The sequence below is a fragment of the Lepisosteus oculatus genome, chromosome 6 (genome assembly GCF_040954835.1).
Source record: "Lepisosteus oculatus isolate fLepOcu1 chromosome 6, fLepOcu1.hap2, whole genome shotgun sequence".
Taxonomy (NCBI): Eukaryota; Metazoa; Chordata; class Actinopteri; order Semionotiformes; family Lepisosteidae; genus Lepisosteus; species Lepisosteus oculatus.
Window position 1 is genome coordinate 24,111,741 of NC_090701.1, and position 12,556 is coordinate 24,124,296.

At 37.1% G+C, this 12,556-nt stretch overlaps 1 protein-coding gene across 1 annotated transcript in view; it reads left to right on the top strand.

Moving 5' to 3' along the window:
• The window catches only part of stk17a (serine/threonine kinase 17a), a 42,236-nt gene that overhangs the window by 22,943 nt on the left and 6,737 nt on the right, over nucleotides 1-12,556 (top strand). The window contains exon 3 of the mRNA XM_006634298.3: nucleotides 12,403-12,547. Within this exon, the coding sequence (XP_006634361.1) occupies nucleotides 12,403-12,547 (145 nt within the window). The remainder of the gene's footprint in view (nucleotides 1-12,402; nucleotides 12,548-12,556) is intronic.

Here is a 12,556-nt window from a genome sequence, read left to right on the forward strand (position 1 = left end):
CTCTCTTCATTTTTTTTGGGACACCATGTTGATGTTGGGTTGTACCAGTGTTCCCTAACAAAGGTGCTTATTCAGGAATCAGGATCTTTCATAATGGATCATTTAGGAGTAAACATTTTTGTGAGCATGAAAGAATAACAAATGTCACAAGACTTTTGAACTTAAATATGAATCTTAGAGGTCTTCTATTGCCATTCTGTAAATGGATAAACATACAGTATCTTGCAGAAGTGTTCATCTCCTTTCCATCATGACCCATTGTGTTGAAATACAAATAATGTGTACAGTACTGTATATCCACCCACTTTCTAGCTGTTTCTTCCAATTCAGGGTTGTGGGGGAGCCTATTACAGGGTACACCTATTTTATACCTTTTGTTTTTGGAGGCACAAAAAATCTGGAGGGCACTGTGTTTCTGAAGTGCTGCTGTATGTATTGAAGAAACCTCTTTCTAAAAATTAGATTAGTGAAGCACAAGTAGGCCTGAACACAATTTGCTAAAACAGATAGGTGGGATTTAGTAAGTCACATGCTGAGATTTCAGAAACACTTGTTAGGTTTCTGCAGTTTGTAGAGTTGTAGTGGTCTTGCACTCAGTAGCAGTAGCCATTTCTTCTTGATGATCCATTTTTGTATAAGTCACTTCAAGCTGTTGTAAATTCTGTGTAAAGTTGTGTTTGGGTAGTTGCTCCTAACCTCTGAATGACTTGATTCAGTAATTATTTATCCCAAAGAATGATACTGCTATAAACAATTAACAAATCTCTATGTGCTCATTGTTGAAAATATTAATAATAACATTGCATGTGTGCCCAGCGAGCTTTTGAGGTAAAACGGAATCTGTTACTTTTCTCATTGTGCATCACTGTATATTCTAGTACTTTTATACTGAAGAATTTATACAAAATGTAAAGAACCTTGTTTAAATCTAAAATCCAATGCTTCTTGCAAGCTACACCGGAGTATGCTACAACCAGCAATCCCACTGGCCAGAGACCTGGACCTCAGTCCAGTAAGAAAGACTGCAGGTCAGTGTATGCAGGGGTCAGCTGTGGTATTTTAATCTGTGTCAAGAATGCATAGAACTGCCTTGGCCATGGAAACAGGTTAAATGGCTTTGTTTGGGGACGCTCTTGTTAGGAGCAGGCTGTCTCTGTGGATCTTTTGGTCATGGGAACAGAAGATGTTGAGCAGTTTCCCAGTGGCCCAGATGCTACATTCAAGCAAGGCCATGCCTACAGTACTGTAGGTGCCGCCATACCGGGTGACGTGAACTCGTCTCGCAGCATTAGGAATCCCTTTGGCTTTGGTTGCCTGATACTTTCACAGGGTTCTGTTTCTAAGCAGTTTTAACAAGACCCACTTCTCAGAGGACAGGCTGCCTCATTTCCTTTTCACATATGACTGAGAGCAAAAGAATGGCTTTGTGTATGGGAGTGAATTCAAGTTCATCAGCAGGGTCAGCCTCCAACCTCCTGGGGCCGACTCGTTCTGGTTTGTTTCTTCCTCTGTTTTTTAATTTAGATGTTGACCTCGCAATAGTTTAATGTGAGAAAGAAAATAGATTAAAAATACTTTGGGGGGGGGGGGGGGAGGTTAAGGGGTGAAATTTGTTAGCCTCAGCGGCAGAACCCTGTAATATTTGGTACAAACTGAATAAAACTCTTTATTATCATGACAAAACATTAGAATAAATTATACTGAGTACCGTATATACTATAGTATGTCTGTTGTATATTTCTTAACTAAGCATTGCATCTCCTGCAATAAACAAGAGTATTATATTTTTCATTGGTATTCAGTGCCATTTATTCTATATGTGTCCTTTCTTAGGTACTTCTACCATCCTGCCTGATTCCTTACAAATTGGGCAGACCAGGTTCAAAACACACTATGCACTCTTCTACTAGGTACTTTTAACTGACTTCTTACACTCAAAAAAAATCCAAGTGTGAAATTCTGAATATCATAGTTGGACATAGTCTGACTGGATTTAATGCAGCTGTTTTATTTTGGTATTATTGGCAAATGCTGCACAACAGAGGTCTCACATTAGTCTGCATTTTGTTTTATACTGTGTTTTATACAGTATGTGCGTGCTCTTGATGTCTTGCCCATTTGCTGTAAGCCTAGCTTGAGCGCCACAGTAAATCTGCTTTTAATTAAACCATAATAATGCCTAAGGCAGAAAGCATTATTAGGGAGATAATTGATTGCTATGATGGATTAGAATGCAAAGTCAAATGTAAGAGGACTTTGCTAGAAGCATAAAGGCAATTTATTTGCAGGTATGGCGACTTTAATTGCCATTCTTTTCAAGACAGTTTTAACAGAAAGGAAACCATATGGTCTAAAGAGGCTTAGCTACTGCAGCAGCTGTGGTGGCTAAGACGGTGTAGTTTCCTGGTCTTGTTTATATTTTATATTTTACAATGTGCTTTAAAAATGCAAATGAAGGTGTTGAATACCAGAGTGGGGAAAAGCATGAAAAATGTGAGACAGAGGCTTTTTGGTGGCTGCAAAGAGATTTCCTTCATTTAGGGTAGGGCATGTTCTCTATTGCTGTTATAGGTACGAGGTAAATAATCAAGAGATACAAACAGCTAAAAATGGTGTTTTAATCCTTTCGTACTCCTAAATCTGTTGCATTCGTAGTCTCTAATTTCACATGGGTCATATAATCCTAATGGATTGGAGTACTTTCCACAGAAAAGAGGAAGCCACTGCTCTGCCCTGCAAATGTGAGTGCACCATAAAAACTGAAATTTAATAAAAAGGGACTTAGCCCAGGACTGAAGTGATCTCCTGCCAGTGGCTTTTGTCAGTATTATTCGAACAGATAATACTATGCTCTTGTACTTTGTGGGAAGTAGAGCAGAATACATTTTGCTTTTATGATGGTCTATCACGTGAAGTAAAAAAAAAAGTCTAATAGACTCGCGGGCACATTGATAGCTTATGGACACACTGTTTCCTTTCTTGGGGGTAGGGAGATGTGAATACAATAGGGAGAGGAGGAATTAGCGCGTTTGCTCAATTAACCCACTGCAGGCAGCTCTGAAGCAGTTTTTCAGTTAGCACAGAACTATGGCCTGGTTGCAGTGGTTTTCCAGCTGGCGGTTCATTATACCACTACGCTCTCCAGTGGCACGTGAGAGTCTGGACCGTGGCTTGTAACCGATTTGGCCAGAGGGGCTGAAGGGTCTGCTGTTCAGTCACATTAATCACATTAAACCAGAGCTGCAGTTATCGCCTTAGCTTAATTGACATTGTAATATTTTTGTGCTTTCTTACAGTAATAAAAACACTTACAGTCTGTTTATTATACAGTAACAGCAGTCAGTCCTTTGGCTTTGGTGGATAATTAGCCTAGAATCCAGAATAAAGTGTGGATTACAGGGCTCAGGGTTACGTGGGATCAAAGTCTGACCTCCTGCATGGGACTTGAGTTAATCAGAGCGCCTAATTAGGTTTTTCAAATTTGAAAGAGATGAAATACAGTATTGTGACTTACTGAACTAGTAAGTCAAATTTCCAATATTCTTGATTAGGAGTTCATAATATAGAATTTTTTTTACTAAATTTGTCTTTCTCTCTTATATTTTGTCTCAGTCCTACTTTCTTACAGAATTTGTTTAATTTTTATTGATGCTCTTCATGTAAAATGAATGTTGTTGGTCAAGATGAGCTGCTTATGATTAGTACTGTAGAAAACACAGTAAACAATGCTGTGTTTTAAATCATCACTGTGAGATAAAATACTTAAATATCAAAGACATTTGAAATACCTGTATAATTGAAAATTATAACAGTTTTTTGAAGGGCAGCTTTATGAATATTCTTTCTGATATTTTGTGTCAGTTCTGCTTTCTCATTCAGTTTTCCATTTTTCTTGACACTCTTCACGTAATTGAGTGAAAATTACAGTCACTGCTCAAAACCTTTGCAGCTGTTACTTAATAATAGTTTGAACAATGAATGAAGCTTGGTAACACACAGTTAACAAACATCGGAGATATTTGAATGCCATTTCATTCTTTGTTTTCTGCTGAGGTAGTGATGATGGCAATGTGTGTCGTGTTTGGGACTGAACTGCACATTCCATTGGCTTCACTACCTTTCAGTAAGATTGAGATCAGGGGATAAGGGAAGGAGATAAGTCTGACTCATGCTCCTTAAGCCAGCCACAATGTGTCTGCTTCTGACACTGTCTATTTGACATGGGAATCCTGATATTATGGTCAATATGTGAATAATAACAGTGTTGCAGTTCGTTCTCTGAACAACTTAAACACTACTTCTGAGTCCTTAGCTGTCAGGGAGCAGTTCTTTTTATCTGATGGAAAACAGAGTGGGGAAAATTCATTATATATAATTATAATTCATTTCATTCTCTTATAACCCTCACAGTTTAACTTCTAAAAAAAAAAGTTTCAGAACGTAAGAAGATTCTTCTTACCTGTGGTAAGACTGAGATACAGAGTGATTCTATTCACCCAGGTATGAATCTTATGTTTTGATGTTGAAACAGAATGACAAGTGAGACTAGAACCTCTGAAACGTGTCATCCAAAGAAAACAAATGTCATATCCCTGCTTGTTCAAGTGTATATTTCTTTAACAAAAAAGAGTTAGGGAAACCAGGATCTAGAATCTGCAGTGGTAGGGCAGATGGTTTGGTTTTGACTTACAGTATGTCACACACATGTTATGGTGGACTGTGTAGCTTGTGGGTTGACATTTAATTAAATACAATTCTACATTGAGGCTTCTATATCTTAAGAAGAAAGGGCTTTTCTTTAAATGATCAGGATTAAAAATGTCCTTTTCCCTAATACTGATTCCAAATTTAAGAAATGTGTCCTGTAAATCAATTGGACCATAGCACTATAAAGACAACTGCTGCAACTGACCCCCTGTAGGACAGTGCATTGTGTCACAGAAATCCATTAGTAGTGGATCGGTAAACACAATATGTGGTTCTATATATAATGAGGAAAATACCAGGTAGGGTTACAGTATAATGTAGAGGACCCTTCTAAATCTTTGTTACAGTATGCTTAATGCATAATACCTACAGTATACTGAAGAAAGTAAACTAACGACTTTTCAGATAAGAACGTAAGAAAGGTGAGTCTGGACCAGTTTGGGAAGTCTGTTCCAGATACTGTACCTACCACTCAGTAAAGCAGTGTTTCTTATTTTCAGTCCTAAATTAATTTCCTTTAAGTTTCCAAATATGACCTTGTGTTTTTGTTGCACTACTGAGTTGGGTTGAACCAATCCCTACCTTTTGGGATTCTGGATTAAATCTCTTCTCGATCACATCTGTTCTAGATTTAAGAGGTTTACAGTACCACCCTCAACAGTCTTTCTTCCTTGAAGTCGAATGTTATAATATATTTTCTGTGAGCAAAAAATTAAACAGTATTTTAGATGATGTCATGCCAGTACATTGTAGATCTCAAGCATAATGTCACTGATTTTGAATTCCACATGTTCTACTGTATATCCAGGCGTTCTGTTTGTTTTTTAATGCTTAATGAGAATTTAGAAGAATAGAAGAATCTACACCAAAAACAGATCTGTTTTACATGTAACTTTCTGCAGCTCATAAATATATGTATAGTGTACTGTATGTTCCTACTACTAGTGTGGATCACTTTGCCCTTATTAATTTTGAATTTCATTTATCAAGTTTAATCAAGTTAGTTTAATCCATGATTTTGTCTTTTTGTAATTCCTTTGCCACTGTTTTTGTGTTTGCCACTCCCCCTATTTTAGGATCCTCAGCAGATTTGACTAATTTGCTAACTATACCAGAATCTAAATCGTTGATATGAATCGGGAAGAACAATGAAACAATAATGAAACAATAAAACAGATCCACACATCACACCAATAATCCCATGGGTAAAGTTAGAGGTTACCTCCCTTTAGATCATAGACAATTTTATGTTCATTAACGAATTCTCAGTCCATGTACAGTTCCCTGCAAAAGTATTCAAACCTTTGAACACTCTAAATCCATCTACATGCATTACCTTAGTTTCCATTGGGTTTTAAGAATCAGCCTTTTATTAGTGACCTTATCAAACACTTTCTGGAAATCTGAAGATATCATATGTTTTAATGTTGTCTAATGGTGTTTAAAGCTTGTTCAACGAATTCTAGCAAGTTAGACCTTCCCTTTCTAAACTCATGTTGGTTTGTATCTTTCCATGACATTACCATTAATAAAAGTAAGACTAGTTGGTCTGTAGGCTCCTGGTCCAGTTCAGATGTATCAAAATTGCATTACTGCTGGTGGAAATTTAGACTGGCTGTCAGTGTGAATGCTGCTTGAAGCCCACACCAGGACAGCTGTTCTGGGAGCTCTGTGACATTGACTCCTCCATTGATTTAACTCAGTGACACATTTTAACATGTATTTCTATTTAGGCCTAATGATGTAGATTGTATTGTACTGTTGTATGGTATTTTTACTCAAAACATTAACTGGTGATTATTTTGTAGTTCATGAAACGTTGCACATTTTGCACAGGAGAACTGGAAAAGAAGGAGCATGGCATTTAAAGTTTTTGTTTTTGATTAAAATTTAAAAGGTTTTTCTCATTGTTGCAAATTTGATCTCTTAGAATTTAGTGTGAAGCTAGAAGCTGTGCACCTTTCACGCCTTCCACACAAATCCATTGCAGACATTTCAGTCTCTTAAGTTCAATCTGAAACACCCCCTACCCACTCTGACATTTCCTTTTGTCCACCCTTTTGCCTTATTTATATTCCTGCTCTCCTTTATTCTACCACACACCCCTGAAACTTTTTTTTTTCCTTTCCTAAACAGGGTAGTTTAGAATAGTTAATCAAACCTATCTAGCCTAACTATCTACCCATGCATCACAAATTATTTCTAAGGTTAATAAGGGAAACCATTTGGAATTTTTTTCTTCCAGATGTCAAAACTCCTGTTTTAGTACTGTGCACGAATAAGAAAAATAGCTCTTAGATTATACCATTGCATGATGGTCATATTACGCTACATTTATGGATAAACTGCCCAGTTAAGTTCATTTCTGAAGGAGTGACCTAGTTATGAATTTGCTTTTTGTACATTTTTTTTCTTCTCCCCCTTTAGACACTTGTGTTTAGATTGTAGGAGGCTGGCAGCACATTACTATAATTATAGTCTTCCAAAATAAAGAGGAACGTCTGCAGTTTTGTGGGCCTTGGAGAGTGCAGGGAGTGAGAGCAGCTCTGGAAACAGTGACTGGAAGCAGAGGAACCTCTGCACGTGTGCTGTCTGCTGTTCCACAGCAGTTTAAAATTACCAGGCTGCGGCCCAGCTGTGGTCTTTCTGCACAGAGCATCACAGGCCTGCTCTCTGCCTAAATAACTGGTTTAATCCAGTCTCTTCAGTTTAGTTAAAGGATCAGATGTGAAGTTCTTAATATTTCACAGTAATGGTTTTTCAAGTACAGAGCCGAAGATAGCCCAAACTGTTCAAGTGTTCATGTGGCCAGTGTCAGTAAAACAGTGTTAAGTTTCTCCGTGTGAAAAATACGTTGATACGTAAAATCAGTTCACTGCTGTTGTCTATTAAAATATTAATATGAATTAGTAATTGCAAACAGTAAATTAGTACTATATTGTAAATAAGATAAATAATACACCTTTTTGGCTCATTGGCTCATGTTTATAATAACTACAGTGAAAGCTCCGTTTTCCTTCACATGAATGCCTAAAACCCTATATCAAACCCAGGATTTTACACTAATTAATAACTACCTGGTACTGCCACTGACTATGGACTATAGTCCTGCTGTTGGACACATGACAGGAATTTCCTGTGGGGCAACCCCATGTAATTCTTATGTGTTACTTTTCAGTGTCACCTCCTGTCAGTGAAGGAGAACTGCAGGCTTCAGCCTTGAGCAGGGCTGCCAGTGCCATTTTCTGCATAGCTGGGGGCACACCATGCCTTCATGAGGTTTACCAGTCTACCCTGGTTGATGCAGTGTGATGCAGTCAGTACTCTGGTTTTCAGAAATCGGGCTCAGAAGGTTTAATGTCTTGGTAGGCCTTACAATCTAACATACAGAAGATTATGAAGGAGAATAAGTTTGTGCCATAGGTAAGATTGCCTCTTCCCAAACTTTAGAGAATTAAGTTGAATTAAATTCCATGCATAAAAGTAAAACAAAAAAAAAAACACATCTGCTGTGAAGGCCTCAGGTGTGAGGGAGAGAGTTGCAGAGATAAACCAAAAGGACAGAATATGTGAGAACTGCCTTAACAGGTCAAAAAGAGTGTCCAAATAAATGGAAATCAAGATGAAAAAATGTTTAAACCTGAAATCTGTAAATGATTGTAGAGGTTGTAGAAAGAAATCAATTATTGAGAGCTAGAAAAACTTGCCCAGTGTAAGGTTAATTTTGAATTTGAACATAAGAAAGGTGTGTATACAAGAGGGGGGCATTTGGCCTATCTTCCTTATTTGGTAGTTTAGCAGCCAAGTTAACGTAAAAGCTTGTTCCAGACACCCACCACGCTAAGAAAAGCAGGGTTTCTTATTCTGTGTCCTAAATGAATTTCCCTTAAGTTCTGTAGTAATTTCATTTACCAAGTGTCAGCCCAATCCATGATTTTCTGAAACTCCCTTGTCGCTGATCTTCTGCTTTCCATTCCCCCTGTTTTTGTGTCATTAAATAATTCGACTAGTTTGGTGTTATAATGTAAATTGTGGATATCGGATTGTGGATCAGGAAGAGCATAGGCCTAAAATACAATAAATCCACACCACTGTTCATATCAGACCAGTTAGAGGCTATATCCCTTTAGATTACACATTGTTTCCTATTTAACTAGTTCTCACTCCATGTACAGTGCCTTGTAAAAGTATTCAAACCTTTGCACAGTTTTCACGTTTTGTTAAGTTAAAGCTTGCAGACACTTGGAAGAAGCTATTAATATTTATTGTGTACACAACCTACTGTACAGTATACGCATTCAAGCCAAAAAAAAAACAACAAAATGAAGTGCACTAAACTGATAAATAATTGTTTGGCTTGTTAAGGCAATTTTGTGCACCTAATTCATTTAAGTGCATATAAGTTATTATTGTACAAAGTTACCTTAATGAGCCACACAGTGAGTTGAGTGACCTCTATTTGTGTGCTTTAATAGTGGTTCATATGATTTCAGAATAAATGCACCTGTCTTATTTACTCAGGTAGTGAATTTCAAGTAAAGGTGCAACCATGAGGACCAAGGAGAACAATTTAGGTACAATATAAAGTTGGATAAAAAGGCACAGATCAGGAGAAAGTAATAAAAACATTTCAAAGACCCTTATTATCTCTTTGAACATGGAGGAGTCAATCATTAAGAAGTGGAAGACACCCAAACACTACCTAGATCAGGTTACAAACTTGAGAAGGTGGAAACTGGATAGGTGTTGCATGCCCCCGTGAGGCCAACAGTACATTGAAAAGATTTAGAGTTCACTAGCTGAGACTATAGAAAATTTCCTGGTTCCATTACACTGTTTACTTCTCAATGGAGACTTGTATGTAACAGAAAAGAAACATCTCAGATCCCCAGAAATGTAGCAAAAGGTTTACTCGTCAAATTAGACAAAACTGTGATTTTTGGCATAAGTGCAAAGTGCTACATTTCACACGAACCCAACATTACTAAATGAACACCATGGGGGTTCTATAGACTGTATATTACAGTTCTGTTTCTCATCAGCAGGGACTGATGGGAACTGAGATGGAGCAAAGTACCGGCAAATCTTAGAGGATAACCTGCTTCATACCTCAGTCAGGAACAAAATTTCACCTTTCAGTAGGAAAATGGCTCAAAGGCCTGAACTGCACTGGAGTGGCTTAAGAGTAAGACAGTGAATATCCTTGAGTGGCCTAGTCAACATTCTGACTTACACCATACTGAGAATAATGAAAGGAAGGAAAGATTAGAATATTATCTCTAGTCTTTTTAGTCTACAATATTTGTCCAGAAACAATCCTCAGGCAACTTAAGAGAGTCTGAGAAGAATGGACTAAAATGGCATCAAACTGTAATACAAAGTTAGGACAGACTTACCCAAAAGGACCTGACTCTGTAATTGCTCCCAAAAGTGCTGCTTCCACCAAATATTGAGCTGATGGTTTGAATACACCAGCAATCAACATATTTTTTTTTTTCTGAATACATTTGCAAGGCACCAGTGCATACATTAGATTCTACATTCCCTATATTGCCATACATATCCTTAGATTCTCACTGCTTTTAATTTGAGAATCAACCTTTCACAGGGAATCTTATCAAACACTGGAAATCTAAAAATACTGTGTCATCTGTTTTAGTATTATCTAATGTCCTTGTGATATCTTCAAAGGTTTAAACCCATGTTGGTTGTCTTTGTTTTCTAAGTATTCTTCAGTTTACCTCATTTTAACTTTAACATAAACTTTCAGTTTATTTTAAACTTCAGTATAGCAGATGTTAGACTGATTGGTCTATAGTTTCCTGGTTCAGTTCTGTTCCTCTTTATGGGGATTAGTGTTACATTTGTGATTATCCAGTCTGTGGGTAGAGCTCCCATTCTAAGACAGAGCTGAAGTATCCAAGCTGGAATATAAAGAAAATATTTAATTTCTTTAAGCATCACTCAGAAAATACTTTCAGGCCCTGGTGATTTATTGCTTTTACCATTCTATCCCCTCTAGAAATTTATTTGGAATCTAGTATTTGTAAACATAACATTACCTAGCACTGCTGGGGCCTGATCTATAACATGGAGCATGTTATGGACATCTATTGTAAACGCCTGTGTAAAAATTAATTTAACATTTTATCTTATCTTTATTATCTTCTATTATTAATCTGCATAATATTCACTTCCTCTTCTACTGTAACAGTAGTTCTGTATATTCCTTTTCTATTTTACTCAACATTAAGTGCTTTTTCTTTCTTCTGATTTTTTTCTTAACACCGTTAAACATGTTTTCCTGCATGTAGAATTCACTGTTTTAGGAATTAAGTTGTTTTGAATCCTTTTTAAAGTACTGTATAACCATCCATGGCAGGTCCTCCTTGACCTAGAAGACCGGTGCATATAGTGAATGCCTGCACCTTTTCTCTTTTTGACTGCTCTCTATCCTGCACTCACACTGAAACCATCATAGACAGCTGAGAGACAGTTGCTCTGTTACACCATTGACTTCTATTGAATCTGATTCTGTCTGTTCCTAGTTCTCTGCTCAGCTCAAACTCATTCCTGCATAGTCTTATTTTTCTAAAAGTATAAACCCTAATTTTAGATTCACGTTTCTGAGATTTAAAGTATACATTAAAAGATTTTATGGCCACAATTTTCCAGTGATTCTATCACATCTATTGCCCTAATTATATCCTAGTTCCTTGAAAAGATTAGGTCAATAAGTGAATTTTGCATGGTTGGTGGTTATACCAATCAGACTCCTGATTTCTTTCTGGAAAAATAGTCCTGGAATCCCCATAAAAAGACGCAGACAGAAAAGTCAGTGTAATTGTGGCTGCAAGAAGTAAAATGGACAACTATTAGCCTGGGGAAACCTTTAAACAAGCTAATAGTTTTGGATTTTTTTGCTTTTTTACTCTTAAAAAGTTCAATTTAAGATAGGTTCAGTTAGTGCCTTTTAATGCTTTTTTGTCTACAGACAAGCAAATTACAGTAGGTGCAAACTGTACCAGGGGTTTCTTACTCAGTTAATAGGTGGTGGGAATCCTTAACATCCTATAAATTGGATTTGGGATGGCTACACTGATTGGTGTCACCACATATATTAATCACACTGCTGTTGAGGCTATAGTCTTGTTTTGTATGCAGGATGTCTTAGAGGATTACACCAATTTTAATTAATTTGTCATTGAGAAATTAAGACTGTCTTAGTATTCTCTTGCTGGGTTACATTGAGTTTGTAGGGGTAACTGAGGGGTAATAGAGGTTGTGCTTTAATAGGTGGGTTACTTGTAAATTCAGTGACCAAATTGTTAGCAATCTACTACATTACAGAAGTGTCAACAGGCCATAGACGTAATAGTCTGGAATTACCTGCTTTTATTTCATGTAATTTACAAATACAGAGAAAAAACAGCAAATAACATGAAAGATTTCCTGTTATTTTAACAGATAAAGTATCAAATAATAGCCATTGTAGTGAATGATGATTGTTTTCAGCATTTGACTACAAAAGCATTGCCAACAATGACGAGTTCCTGACAGTTTTCATCTATTTCAAAATTCATATTTTAATTCTGAATGTTTATTTATAGAAATACAAGATATAAGCGGTTTTTGGATGCCTTTTCTCTTGTTCGCTGGCCCTGTGTACTTATTCTTGGTTTTCTCTGTTGCTAGTGCTGCTGGTGGTGAAATATTTAACCAGTGCGTGGCTGACCGAGATGAGGCCTTCAAGGAGGAGGAGGTCAAGCGACTCATGAGGCAAATCCTGGAAGGTGTGGCTTTCCTGCACAAAAACAACGTGGTCCACCTTGACCTGAAGGCGAGTACA